Here is a 15580-nt window from a genome sequence, read left to right as displayed (position 1 = left end):
GTAGGAAGTAGTATTAAAATCCTTGAGGCTTGTCCTGACCACCTATAATCACTATACTGTTTATGCCTCACATGATTAGAATTGCTTCATGCTCACAGACGCACACTTTAGGGAGCAAGGAGACATTCATAATTACTCCCACCAAAGACACATAGACATCCCAAGAGTATATCAGAGAAACACAGGGGACCTTAAGAGCTGACAGTGAAATGACATGACAACATGTTGATTTTCATTTGATTAGGCCTGAATAGTCTGTGAATATTGCTGCACTGAATAGTCTGTGAATATTGCTGCGCTGAAAGTAAATAAGCCGACTGTATATAAAGATGATTAATGGAATCATTGATTTGCATGCTTATGTTGGTAGAGGAGCCAACAGGTCAGGATTTAATTGCACTGATGTGAAAATGTGATATTGTGTTTCATTTTGTAATACGTTCTTTTCTGACACAGTTTATGGGCAACTGAGTGGTTTGGATGTGGTAGCAGTATACTGGCATGTCATGTTGAGAGCACAAGCTCAAACATTGTGTTAAAACACCCTATGAGAACAGATGGCTTTGTTTATTTCTAATAAAATAAATATGTAGCAGCCAGGGATAAACTAGAAAGCAACTGCTTGTAGCACAAGTTGTCATCAATTTGTCTCTGTATGTTTCCAAATAAAAAGGGCTACAGTTTTTTATCAGAAACATTACATATGTTTATTTTTACTGTGTTGATAGTTTGTGAGTAATTTTGCTTTTGACAATTTAATTATTAAAATACATTTGAAAACAGCGATCTTATCTTGTCATCTGTAATTTTTCCCCGATCCAATGTGCAACATTGAAACCATAGAATCGTAAGTGTGACAACGTTGCCACCGTGTGGTAAAACATAACAATCATTCACTGAATAAAATACTAAAGGCAGCTGCTATGCAGACAGCGCTTTAAAACCCAACTCAGCGCCTGGGCCACGTTACGTACAAGTGGTGGCCGGTGGCCCTGACGAGTGACCATATTAAGATAAGATATAGGGGTTTTAGGCATATCCTAGTTGACAATATGAAAGTTTCTGTCTGTGAGGGCGTGTGCGTGTGCGTGTGCGTGTGAGAGAGAGAGAGAGAGAGAGAGAGAGAGAGAGAGAGAAAAAAAGATAGAGTGAGGGGGGGACAGAGAGAGGGGGCAGAGAGTGGGAGAGAGGAAGGAGGGAGAGAGAGAGAGAGAGAGAGAGAGAGAGAGAGAGAGAGAGAGAGAGAGAGAGAGAGAGAGAGAGAGAGAGAGAGAGAGAGAGAGGGACAGAGGGGGGGGGGCAGAGAGAGGGGGGGGGGGGCAGAGAGAGGGGGGGGGCAGAGAGAGGGGGGGGGGGGCAGAGAGAAGGAGAGAGAGAGAGAGAGAGAGAGAGAGAGAGAGAGAGAGAGAGAGAGAGAGAGAGAGTTAGTTCCTAGATTCCTCCCAGTCCCAGATAGGATTGAATGTGGAATCCCAGCATTGAGTTCAACAACAAGCCACACACCAGTCCCATCATGCCAGGTGTTCAGGAGACATAACGGAATCCTCTGCAGTCTGACTCTGCATCATCACAGTGTGTCGGCATCGTCCTGTCTGTCATCATTCCGCCGCTGCAGGTCCATTCCAGCGTCATGTGAAAAGGGACGCGCAGTGTTTATTCGTCCTCCCCCCGCGTACCCTCCTCCTCCTCCATCGTGCTCATCCGTGTGTGTGTTGAGTGAGCAGCAGCCCCGGGTAGGACAGCATCCTCACCGCAGCCCCGTCCCGTCGTCACCCTGCAGCCCTCACCGTGTCACCGTGCGGCGGAGCGGAGGATGAGCGACCTGGGGACTAAAGGCTCGGCGCCCACCTCCGGCTCCGCCGCGGCCCCGGCGCCGGGGTCGGACACCTATAAAGGCTGGCTTTTTAAATGGACAAACTACCTGAAAGGCTACCAGCGGCGATGGTTTGTCCTCAGCAATGGCCTGCTGTCGTATTACAGGTAAAATATGCACACGCGGCGTTTATTTGCCATTTATTGCCGAGCATTGGCTGTGTGTCAGCAGCGCATCATGACAGCTGGCTGGCTGCCTCAGCTGGCTGCTTGCTGCTAGCAGGCTAACGTTAGCTGGCTGTCAGAGGGGTGATGATGATGGGAGTCAGCAGTATGTTTACATGGAAATGGCAATTCCATCGCGAATTTACACTGTTTAATTTTGCCAGTGCTTGCTGGCAGTGGAGAGGTAGCCTACCACGCACTGTAGGCCTACATAACAAAGTCTCTACATTTAAATTGGAGGTAAAAAAAAAAAAGGCAACAGTAACTTAGCAGCAGTAGCAGGCAGGCTACTAACGTTAGCTCCCTGCTGGCTAGCTTGCTTGCTGCATGTCAGCCAGAATGAGCCACTATGGGGCTGAGCCTGTAGAATCAGGTCTGCAGTGCAAAGCAGCTAAAAGTTAACTTGTCTTCTCAATTAGTTGGCTTTTATGTGAATTGCATTGTCCCACTAAAGCACTGTTTCTCAAACTTTGACATTTTAAGGTCTCCCCTTAACTGTCAGTTACAGACTTGCAAGGGTAAATTTAGACCCCCCTAAAAATACCCACGCTTTGAGAACCACTGCACAAAAGACTTATGTGATTCGTTTACAACATCATTAATTGCATTCCATCTGTTCACGAAAGGCAAGGGTGTTCAATGTGAGTCTCAGTGGTGACACAATTATCTGTGAGTCATGCTCGCCATCACTATCATTGTGTCTTCACTCTACTAACCACACGGTTGTCACCTGTGTGCTGCCATCGCTTAACACCTGTTGGCTCAGGTGGTTCCAGGGGTCATGTTTCCACAGGCATAGGTAAAGACACACTAACAGGATGGACAATAAGTGGACCATCTTCATAAAGTATGTTAGCTCCCTCAGTGACATCATGCACCCATGTCAGTGTGGCAGGTAGCATTTGACATAAATAAATATAATAAGATAAAATCATAATATTGCTGAATTGTAAGGCTGTGGCATATTGTGATCTAAGGAAGAGTCTATTTTCACAACTTAGAGGGGCAAATAAAGCTTGACCTGTTTTTCGTTTTGTGTTTACACAGCATTTAAAAACTTTGTTGTAAAAATATCCAAATGTATTTCATACCTTTCCTTGGCCACAGCGCTTCTGAAGGTATTAGAAATATAAACGGGAATAATGACTGTGTCATGATAGATTTACTAAGAGTATAGTAGCTTAATACAAAAATAGCTCAATGTACCAATTTACAAATGCACTGGATGACAAGTTTGAGCTATGACATCAATGTGAAAGTAATAATGATTTGAAACTAGGTAGAAGATACACATACTGTAGAAAGTGTACATATGGCAACAGTTAGTCACCTTGTCCAACCCAGTTTTATTAATTACATGGCTCCCAGCAGAATGTAGGTCTACTCCTTGGAGTTCAACTCTCCTTGCAGACATTCCTGTTCTTAGTAAAATGTAACTGCAGCCTTGGAATTTGGCTGAAGTTATGTTGCAATGTCCAATCACATTGAAATGCATTGATGCATAACATCTTTGTCAGGCAGAAACCAATCTCCATTATTTCTTTTTTCATTATACTTTGTCTTATGATGGTGTTGTGCAAAAGTAGCTAAAACTTTTATGATGTAAGCTTCTAGATGTATACGTTTGCTATATTTTAAAATGTTTGACGTTTTTTGAAAGATTTTGTTTAGATGCCCAAAAGAGGGACCACAGTGGTTATGTCTGTCTGTGGGTTTTTATAAATATTGAACTAATGAAAAGTATTAACAAGGGCTTCTGACTAATTAATAACACACGTTATTTTTTCCATTTCCTAAGTATGATTTGATTTGGACATAATGAGGTTTGTGCCCGACAGCGACAATATGCCATATATACTATACCAAACCCATTTCTCCCCCATGCTGTAGGGTTGCTACTCCAGTCCACACTAGTGCCACACCTTCACACACAAAGGGTCCAGTTGTCCTTTTTCCAGTGAGGGGTTAGTGGAGACGGAGAGTGGGGAGCCAAAATACTACTCTTGTGTGTGCTGATGGTGAAAGGAAAGAACCCTGTTGCCTCTACCCTCTATTAATAGTCCATTATGTTGTAAGGTGTCTGCTGTCCCTGATGTAAAGGTAGCCTGTTGACATCCGAGCACAGAGGCAGTGAAGCGCACAAGTTGCCACAAAGGAGATCCTGACTAAATGTCCCCTCCACTGATGCCTGCCTGGCAGCCTGCTCTGTGTGCCTGGCTTCAAGCTGTGTGTGTGTGCGTGCGTGTGCTCGCGCACTTGTTTGGGCCACATATCTTTGCCTGCTATTGTAACTGAATGTAAGACTGAAACATGGCAACAGTTTCTTTTCTTCTTATTTTTATTTTCCCAATTAAAAGTTCATGTACCGGTATCTGAATTGTACATGAAGTGATAATAAATTTGTAAAATAAGTCAAATGTGTCTGATAAATGAAATCAATGCACAGTTAAGAAACACACCATTAAACAAACCTAGAACTGTTATCTTGCACAAATTCTAAAGCTTCGTTAGCTTCCAAGGCTTTTTATTTTTAGTCTTAGCCAATTCTTCCCTTTTATCTCTCAATTTATCCATTATGCCAATTCCCTGATTTCCCCACACACTTGTGTAGTTAGTTACTGCTGAACCTTGGTTCTGACTTGTTGGTCCTAGGGACAGTATTGAAACACATGCCTCCTCCTCCTCCTATACACATGGAATTGCCTGACACTTCTTTTCACCTGCCAGTGAGGCGCTTCACTGGGACGACCTATTCGCTACTCCTCAAAGTTCAACAACAGCCCTACTGACAGGTGCCCTGACTAACTGTAGGAGTTCCAAGTATAGCAACAGAGCTCACCCTCCCCGCCTGGCTTCCATCCCAGGAACACAACCAATTGTGTTTGCTGGAACACACGCCCAAGCCGGATGCACCCCTGAGGATTTGAACCCCCCCACCACTCTTTACCCCTGCGTTACCCGAGTGCCCCCTCAAGTCCTATTCTTTGTATTACTCTTGTCTTGCTCTTTGCCCCTTTAATATTAATCGCTTAAACCCTATATACTTTGACCAGAGTCCCCTAGGGATTTAAACATGTTGGGAGCTTGTATATGAGTTATTTTGGCCGAATGTTTACCCCAAAATAGGGAAGCTAGAGGTCATGTGGTTAAGAAACATTCAATGTTTTCATGAATGGATACTCCATTTGCCCAGAGAAGCCTTCATGCTCCATTTATAAAGATTTAATGGTGTCAGCTTAGACAAGCGTATGATGTGGTTGCATGGCTTGACATCACCCAGTTGAACAAAAATCATCATAGAATGTTGCATGTTAATACCCAGTGGACGCCTGTCACATTGCAATCACGAGGATCACAACATGGATCAGTGGAATCCACTGCAATGTGTTGCCTTTGTCAACGGAGAGCAGTCAGTTTGTCCCACAAGACATGAGTCAATAGCAAAGCCCTTAGGATTACCTTTCATTTCTTAGGCCAGTGTTTATGAAAGGAAGCAGTCCAGAATGGGATTTCCAGCTGTTGGCCAAGCAGTCAAAGGGCGATGGCAGACCATAATATGTGATCTGACTCTGCAGAGGACCTGACGCACTCAGCACTTGAGCCAGTTAAAATGTAATAGGTTTTATAGAGATGCAACATTGCACTTTCTCCATTGACTCACTCGCATTTGCTCTGACGCTGCAACTGTGAGCGGGCTGCCCATGTTTTATCACTCGTCAGCCTTATGTCCCAAGACATCCCTCTGTTCCTGTTTTGCATAATAAATCACTAAGATAGGCTCATCTGGTAAATCGTATAAGGATGTGTCACATGGCCCCTTCTCATTGCACTTTCTTTCATTTTTAATTTCTTAATTGACTTCTCCTCCCAGCTTTAATACTCTGAGCACCGCTTAGTCACCTCTTACAGGGAGTCCGACTTGGCGAGTTAGGGAAGATTACGGGGCATTAAATCCTTGAGTGCAATGGGAGCTGCGATATCAGTGGATCTGGCCTTCTGTTTCATAGCAGAGTAGTTCTGTCATGTTTTCTTCGCAGCCAAGGTCTGAAACAGGATAGTGTCACACTGAGTGCAAAGCTGGGGGCTCAGAAACGTGTCACCATGGAGAGTCACCATGGAGCAGCTACTGCTGCTGACACTGTGTTCTTGGGTAAGGGGTGGTTGGGGAGGTGGTTTGGGTGAGTAGTGAGCTAGCCAGGCCAGGGACCCAGCTGGAGGGCACGGCCTGCTCAGAGCCTTGTACGCTAGCCTGGCAAATAAACAGAGTGACTTAAGAGCTGCGGAGAGAAGAGAAGGGAAGCTGTGATCTAATCATGTTAATGGCCTCCTCCTTGGGCTTGGCACCAGATCACTCTCTCTCTCTGTGTGTGTGTGTGTGTGTGTGTGTGTGTGTGTGTGTGTGTGTGTGTGTGTGTGTGTGTGTGTGTGTGTGTGTGTGTGTGTGTGTGTGTGTGTGTGTGTGTGTGCGCGCCACGGTTGTGTGCCACGGTTGTGTGCCTGTCAGGGTGGTCAATGTGTTTGTGTGTGTGAAGGTGAGAATAGAAGACTGACATTAGAGAGAATAGGGACTCTTTGGCCACATTCAATATCCAGTTCCAGTCTTTCAGTGGTTCAAGTCGTACTGTCCCTGCCACAGTATCTGTACCTTAGTTACATGTCTCCTGTTTTAATTTCTATCCCTGAGCCTGAGTTATACTTAGTTACGACTTGCAAGCGGGTGTCTCACACCAAAAACATCCGATCTACAAGCTCAAAACACATTGTGCTCTAATGTGTTGTGAGCTTGTAGATCGGCTATTTTCAGTGCACATTGGCATGCAACAAAATTAAGTATAAACCAGGCATAATATGACAGATTCCTGTGTTTCTCTTGCTCTATTTGTGTTGTATTATTGCAGCCCTGTGTCTCATTATTTGCATTCTCATGCTCCGTGTGTGTGTGTGTACAGTGTATTATCTCCTATGCCAGCCTGTGTGTTCTGTTCTTGTGTGTGTGCTCCAGCCTGTGTCATTTCTTTATTTTTTATTTTTGCATATGTTCATAGGCTGTTGTTCTGTCATTACATGCTCCAGATCGGTGGATTTGTGTTTTATGAGGATGTGTGCACAAGGGAACGACAGGTAAAGCCCTGTAAATCTCTGCCGGCTCAGCACAACATACAGGACCCCCCCCCCCCCCCCCCCCCTCATCTCTTTCTATTTGCCTCAATTCCACTCTCACCCCCTCAGGCCCCCCTGCCACCTACCCTTCTTCCCCAGCGCCTCAATGCTCCTCAGTTCTTATCTCCGTTTTTCCAGCTTTTGCAGTTTCCTTGGCTCTTCTAATGCCATGGCCTTTGCATGGCCTTGCTTTCCTGCCGGGTGGAGGGGATCTGCATGGATCTCATCTATACACTCGAAAGAGTTGGATGTCTTGGTCAGCGCCAGGTTGCCAAGCCCATGCTATGCTGGGCTAGGCTGCAGACTGGGCTGTTCAGGAGCCCTGCCCTCCCTTTGGCTCCGCATGTCTTCTGCATTGTCCCGTTACTATTTTCTGCATAACTTGTCCAGTGCCAGGCTGCCTGGGGAAGAGCTGTGCACTAAAGTGCCTGTATCCGGATCAGCATTTATACCAAGACTTGGCGCATGCTGTTATAGTGGCAGTGAATGGCCCCCGCCAGGTAGAGCTTAGAGATGAACTCTAACCTCAGCTTGTCACCAGAACCTCTTTAATAAGCCAGTAGGCACCCCTGTCGGTGTCGGTGTCAACTGAGGCCGAGCTGGTATATGCTGAACACTGTTGAGAGCCTTCTGCTGGTGGCAGAACGGTCTCGGTGAGGATGGATGGATGTCAGGTCCCATTGACACAAAGACAAGAAACACATGTGCGCATGTATGCACACTCTCTACTGCATGCTACAGTGGTGTCTGCCTTGAGCTCAGCTTCTTATACTGTACATTTTAACTTTACAGAACGTCAGGGAGCCAGCATGCCAGCATGGAGTGGAAAGGGGATATTGGCAAACTCAAAAAGACCAAAGAGAGTCCCCTAGATGTTATTTTTATGAAAAAATAAAAAAATAAAAATAAAGCCAGTTGTTTCATACAGTAACTAATTATCATTATAGTTTTTTTTAAAATCAAAAACAGTGACTGGTATTCTAAAATGGGCTATTGTAAAGCTTATGTATGCTATTGGAAAAATGATGTATGCTAAACTGTGATTATGAGAAGATTTCTTATGTGCTTTGCTTTTTTACATTTTTGAAAAATTTTCGGACAGCCACTGCTGCTGAATTAAAGGAAAACACTGATACATTCAGGACATACATACAGTATATCTTAAGGCACGGACAATATACTGAATCACAAATACATGAATACAAGAACACTTTCTTGCTCTCGACCTCATGCCCTTTTCTCTCCCTCTCTTTCTCTCTTTCCCTCGTACTTGTTCACTCTCACTCCTTTGCTATCCCTCTATCTTACAACCTCTCAGTCTGTGTTCTTTCTTTGTCCCCGCTGTTATTCATTGTTTGGTTTTGCTCACTATGGGCTCTTCGAGTCAGACAATGGCCTTGTTATCTAGACCGTTTGTGTTCCACTGAATGTATAACAGTTGGTTTTCGACTGGTAATGCCATCATTGAATATCCACACTTCTGCACACACGCACGCACGCACGCACGCACGCACGCACGCACGCACGCACGCACGCACGCACGCACGCACGCGCACACACACACACACACACACACACACACACACACACACACACACACACACACACACACACACACACACACACACACACACACACACACACACACACACACACACACACACACACACACACACACACACACACACACACACACAGAGAACGGGAACAAGAACAATGTTTGCTCATTAATGAAAGGATGTGCTGCAGAGTTTTCTCAGTATGTCTTATGAGATTTCAAAGTGACCAGGTGTTTCTTCTGCTGCATGGCTTTTGGAGTGTTTATTTCTGTCGATCTATGGTAGTTATCTATAACCCCTTGCCTCTCTGCCTCTGCATATTGCCATTGGGAATTCTAATTGTCCTATCCCACCCTCAGCCTTGTCACATCACATTCAGAACTGCACTGCTTTGTAATAAAAAGACTTACAGTAGATTATTCCCTGTCTGCGACAATCAGACAGAGACATTAGGTTTCATGTACTAGGCTAATGTGCTCCACTGTTTCTTGTGTCTGTCTGTCTGTCCGTCTGTGTCTTCTTGGTGTTCTATTGCAGGACACAGGCAGAGATGGCCCACACATGTCGTGGCACAATCAACCTGGCCACAGCACACATCGACACGGAGGACGCCTGCAACATTGTGTTGAGCAGCGGTGGTCGCACCTACCACTTGAAGGCCAGCACAGAAGTGGAGCGCCAAAGATGGGTCACAGCACTGGAGTTGGCCAAGGCTAAAGCCATCCGCATGATGAATGATCAGTCTGGTAAGAGCAGATGATGCAATTATGTACTTTTAACAGAGAACCCAGAGGTTGGGCAAAAAAAAAGGTTTAAGCAACATGAGGAAACATACAGAACTTTAAGAGTGTGATACAGTTCACCCCATTTTTCATATCGTCCTTTCCTCCTCACCCTTCTCCACCCCACCAAAACCATGCACAATAACAACACACATTACAGACAAAAATATAAAGATAAAGGGGAAGAGGAAGACCTACAGTATCATTATGGTGCAATACAATAATATTAACAATGTAACTAACAGTAAATAGATAGAAAAAAATAGCCAGAAAAAATAGACTGCTGCAACAATCACATTTAGGATTGGTATCAGGGTGAATTTCATGCAGTTTAGATTTAGAGTCGAGCACAGGATGATTCACCCTATCTAACGCCACTTCCCTAGCATCTGGATTTTGACTTGGAGACTGTTCAAAGATATGGTGTTTTGATAAACTTCAGATATACAGCTGTAAGCACCCTATTGAGTAGGATTAGGCTGTCTCATAATGATTATTGGGCCTGAGAAAGGAACAAACTTTATGTATGTATGAAGTGACGGACCTGGAGATAAGAGAACAAATGTGAATGTGGCAGACACATTTTAAGCCAGTCTGTCCAGAGAATATAGGTCAAGTACAAAATTTAGAGTAATTAAGTGGTTATTACTAATAAGCCCAGGCTGAGGAAAACTTAAAATGCAGACAGACAATATCCCTATTTTAAATTAGACAGCAACAATGGGTTTGAGGATTGGCAGGAGGGAGATGGCGGTAAAGAGGAACAAACTAGTGCAGACATGGAGGATAAATGGCTTGATTGCGTCTCCAGGCTACACTAGTTAGTCTCAGGATTTTTAACCAGTAAATAAGGTTTTGTATGTTGGCAGCCCAGTAATAGTAATAGTGCATACTAGAGCATAAAATAGCTTGACTGATTCTAGGAACATTTCCCCATGAATAAATGTAGTTTGTCTGATCTGAGTGTGTGAAAATAAGACTTAGGTGGAAGGCATTGAAAAATACATACAGAAATTAAGGTAAGATGTTAATCTTAACACAGTGCACTTTTATTGGGAGTGAAAGTCTGTCTTCATGTTGGCTAGTAAGACAAAGTTGCGTTGCCCTGAAAGGGATGGTAGTTTGCAGGTAATCGTGATACTCGCATATTTAAATCCCGGGTTAGACAGAAGAAAAGGAAAATAGAGATTGGAAACATTCATTAACCTGAAAATGCTTAGAAAATCATTTTAATGTAGATTCAATTGAGGGAAGGAAGACACGAGGTTCGTTATATAAAACAAAAAATACCATCCTTTATGCTCAAAACCATAGCATGTGAGTAGCAGGGATAATGGTTTCTCTGGCATGTCCCCCTAGATAGTGGAAAGTATAGGAGCTTATAGAGTTGATATTGACACAGACCAAGGCCGGAGTAGCTGGCAATTCTCACCAAATCCAAATTTCTGTAAAACTGTAAATAGATACCCCCACTCATTAATCACTAAATCACTCAGTACAGAAACTAACAAAATAAAATGAAAATAAAGACCAAAAATAAAAAGAATACAAATAAAACAGAGGGGTTATTAAGTTAATAGTTCAGCAAGCTGTGAATCTGAAGGATACACCAGAGATACATACCTGTACTGAATCACAACATTTTATAATTCAGGTCAATTACCAATACCACAAATAGAAAAAGAAATCATGAGCCATTTATGTTGCTACCGGTGTGTTACTCAAGATTCTAGGGAAGGTACAGTAGGTATTTTATGCACCAGGTCCATAATGACTCTCCACAACTGTTGTTCCTCATTATAAAGTTCTGAGAGGTTAGAGGCGGCTCCCTCCATAGAAATTGTCTCTAGGAATGTTTGCAACCTCATCTTTCAGCTGATTTGCATCCTTCCAGGTTGTTGCGATCAGTCTTTTAGCAGTCATACAGTACATCTAGTTGCTATGATCTGTTTGTTATGTTTGGAACAAGATCCCTCCACCGTATAATTCAACAGACACATTACAGGATCACAACGAACATCTTTCCCAGGGATAGTGTAACATTTTCCCAGAAGGCTTTAACTTAAGTAAAAGCCCATACCATGTGATAAAATGTATCTTTATCCTGTTTACAATGGAACATATGTCAGAATCAGATACACCCATCTTATGCAATCTAACAGGAGTGAAATATGTTTAGTGTAGACAATTATAATTGATCATTCTGTTCTTATTAACTTACTTATTTACTTTTTATATGATCATTGTCTGCATAAGGAGACAATGACCTCAGGATGGAAAGAAGAGCTAAAAGTATGGTTGACATCTAAGAGTCTTAGGATACTGGAAAATGAAAGCTGACCCCAGATGCAGCCAATCTGATCCTCAAAAATATTCTGACTTCAAAGCGTATGGCTATCACCTAAGCACTAACTTCACTTTCTGTGTTGAGCAATGGAATTGCGCAATTATCTGCATTCTGTGGGGTTCTTGTCCTGAGTGACATAGCTGCTTGAGAGGCAGAGATCCACTGACTCGTTAAACAGATCCAATCTGAGCCCAGTGCCTTACTACTTTGCATAGATTTAGTACAATTAATAGCCTCTATAATATCGCCCTAAAGGGCTGTCCAGTTCACTGCCCACCCTGGGTCAATAGTGGGGAACTCTAAATCATTGAGAAAATTAGAGACATCATCAATGGGGATACAAAGCTAGAAAGTTAGCATGCTGAAATAGAAGCTAATGTTTTGCATTAAGGAAGAAAAAAAGTTTGAAATCTTCTTACAAATTCCATCGTGGTTGACTGGTAGATGTTTGGTCACCCATGCAGGAGGCCCAGGGTGGAAATCCCAGGTAGCACTTGGTAGCACTCCATGTCAGACCCAAATTCCTTCTGTTACTGTACTGCACAGGGAGGGGTGTGGGGTCGGGTGACAATGATGTTATACATTTTTCAGGACAATGAAATCTGTTGATTTTATAACAGCATGGATCAAATATGGACAAGCGTAGTTAGTTATACTGAACCATGTTTACACAAATAATAATTAAAAAATACGATCTGATATGAGCAACAAATTAGCAACAACAACAGCAATATGAGCAACAACAACAACATTAACCCACAATGAAGACAACAAAAACACAAGACAATCCCATCCTAGGTTTTCTTTCCCAAACAAAGAGAGCCACAGGCACAGTGGCCCTCATTTATCAATGGAATGTACTGTACAAACCAGTTTAAATTCGAGCCCAGGAATCAGCTTACGCCTACGTCCACGTGGGATTCATCAAGCAGGTGTTCCCTGTCAATTCTAGCGTAAGATTTGTCCGCTGTTGATAAATGTGGCACAGAAAAAGCGGAATACGGCGGAGAACATGTGAAGTTACCCCACCAATCATCTCCATGGATTCACACACAGCTACAGTACACAGCACACACGCCTATCATATGCGTGGGAATGGTGCATGCTATTTGCATACACAGGGCACAGACCCGACACCTGACACAGACACATCCAATAAGAAAATATAACACAAATAAAACAAAAATACAGCCCCATTCGTCCCAAGTCCAGTCAACAATAAAGTGTCACGATATGTCAAAAGAAAAAGATATGCATCTTCTTTTCTAATTCTAGCCATAAGTAAAGATATATCCTAAAACCTGAATCATGAATTAAATTATAAATAGCCTACAGTGTTGTCTGTTCCCGTAGGCCTACGTTACACTAATCACATCGTCATGATTGGAATAAGTTTGGGTTTTGATTTAACCCCTGAGCACGAGCAGTGCGCTGCTGAGTGGAGACGCGCACACTCTGCTGTTTTGCAAAATAAAGGAGTCAGTTGTGCGTCCTCCCGTGGTCCGTGGCCGGCCCGTGACACATGATTATGGATCCCACCAACGCTCCAGGATTTAGACCCGCCTTACCTGTCTGATTGGCTCCCTGGCAGGCATAGTTTTACTGAGGTTAGGGTTAGGGTTAGGTTTAGGCATAGTCTTACTGAGGTTAGGGTTAGGGTTAGGTTTAGGCATAGTTTTACTGAGGTTAGGGTTAGGGTTAGGTTTAGGCATAGTTTTACTGAGGTTAGGGTTAGGGTTAGGTTTAGGCATAGTTTTACTGAGGTTAGGGTTAGGGTTAGGGTTAAGGTTAGGTATAGGCATAGTAGCAAAAACGAGAACTGTCAATCACAGCGACTACTGACCAATCACAGCGGGTTTGCCAGGACCTGGCGTGGGATTCATAATAACGCGCCCGTGACACCACGTTTATGAGAGATAGATAGCCTGGGGCTGTCATCATATAAACGTGGAGTGACTGATTAATGCGTAAACATACATTTATGAAGGCTGGTGTGTGGTGGGCTGGTTACCTCCCACCACCTATGATTAAGCATCTAACATTGTAAACATGTTATATTGTTTTTAAATGTACGATTTTAATTGCTTGTACACTTGAAAATGTTCCTACCAATTTCATATGACACATTGTCAATGTATGCCTTTACAAAATATATTTTTTTCACATGTATTATTTATTAGTTTTATACATCTTTGGAGTGAATACATATGTTTAGATGCCTGTCAGATGGTCAGACAATGCTGCTCCGCAGGTCTACGATGGAACAAAGTGGTGTAGACAAATCCTACACGCCCTCAAACCAGACGTGAGATCTGAGCGGGCTGTACGCTCAAGTCAAAGTCCTGATAGATTCCTGATAGATTGATAAATCCCGTCAATTGTGGTGATCTCGGCGTACGCCCATTATTTGGTCTACACCACTTTGATAAATGAGGGCCAGTATATTTTAAAAGACCATTGGTGCATCCACTCTATAACTAGCATAAGGTAGTGGATGAGACAAAACAGACCACAATAAACGTGTTAAGACGAAGTTATATGTGACACTGCAGCAGCAGGGACACTTAATTCAGTCACTGCCACTGATGTGTGACTGAAGGGGATATGAGTTCAGCAAATATGAGAACAACAAAGTAAAAAACTGTTAGAATAGGACAAGGGTGGGTGTAGCACTGGGTAGAGAGGGTGTCTGGTAATCAGAAGGTCACCGGTTTGGTTCGCCGCCCGGCCTCCTGCCTAGGTCTACATGTCAAAGTGTCTCTGAGCGAGACACTTAAACTGTAACAGCAGTGAATTTCCCACACAGGCTTAATAAAGATCTACAGTAGAAGCCCAAACTGAGGGTGAACAACTTGCCTAAATCCAGAATCATAAATAGTTTGTTCCAGTTTATTTTGGGTTAACACCTTGCAGAATAGAATAAATAAAAGACTCATCTGTAAAGGCTCAATATTGTCTGAACATGTCCCACTAACATTTCAAATAAAGACAAATAAACCCTTCTTGATTCTAGATACTAAAAGTGCCAGGATATCAACAGTTTCATGTACAATGCCATCCAGGCTATACAGACTCAGTGTGACTCGGCTCTGCTGAACAGATCAACTGCCTTAGAGCAGGGGTGTCAAACTCATTTTAGGTCTTGGGCTGGTCTGAGCAAAATGCGACTTAATCCGCATTGCGCTGATTATGTTCATTATGGAGAACGCCTACTTGTGTTGACTGCAAATGGCAAGTAAAAGAGAAAGAATTCTGAAACAGACTTTTCATCTATGATATTTTTTTCTGTGTACCTTTTCATGTAATTATTCCCATAAGCTTAGAGACTGGCTATTTGAAAAATGTCGTCTTGAGCCATGTTTAAGCAGTTCAAGAAGAGTATGTTGACGTTGAAGTAAATGTTTCAACTAAATATAACAAGGTGGTATGACTGTCCTTCTTTACCTTAAAAGTCCCATGTTGATTGTTTATGCATTATGCAAGTCTTGCCAGTGTGAATTTGGAATTGTAATTTAAGCAGCCGTAAGGGAGTCAAAGTAAAAAGTAGGTCCCTCATAATCCACGCATTATTAAATACAGCTTTTTCCTTGTAGAAATGTCTTTATTTTGATTTGGTGTATAGGGCATAGCAGTGGTGGCCATTTTGTGGTTCCACAAATTGAAAGCCCATTAATGTTTTCGATAGAGATTTCAGA

At 43.0% G+C, this 15580-nt stretch overlaps 1 protein-coding gene across 2 annotated transcripts in view; it reads left to right on the top strand.

The window, feature by feature from the left end:
* Positions 1-1464: 1464 nt before the first annotated feature.
* osbp2b (oxysterol binding protein 2b) overlaps positions 1465-15580 on the top strand; it is a 64876-nt gene continuing 50760 nt past the window's right edge. For both annotated transcript variants that reach the window (XM_084054518.1, XM_084054517.1), the window contains exons 1-2: positions 1465-1980; positions 9294-9502. In XM_084054518.1, the coding sequence (XP_083910644.1) occupies positions 1814-1980; positions 9294-9502 (376 nt within the window). In that variant the 5' untranslated portion in view covers positions 1465-1813. The remainder of the gene's footprint in view (positions 1981-9293; positions 9503-15580) is intronic.

The sequence above is a fragment of the Gymnoscopelus microlampas genome (assembly GCF_963454915.1).
Source record: "Gymnoscopelus microlampas genome assembly, chromosome: 4".
NCBI classification, from domain to species: domain Eukaryota; kingdom Metazoa; phylum Chordata; class Actinopteri; order Myctophiformes; family Myctophidae; genus Gymnoscopelus; species Gymnoscopelus microlampas.
Note: the sequence above shows the minus strand (reverse complement) of the source record. Positions and strands in the feature narration are given on the sequence as shown.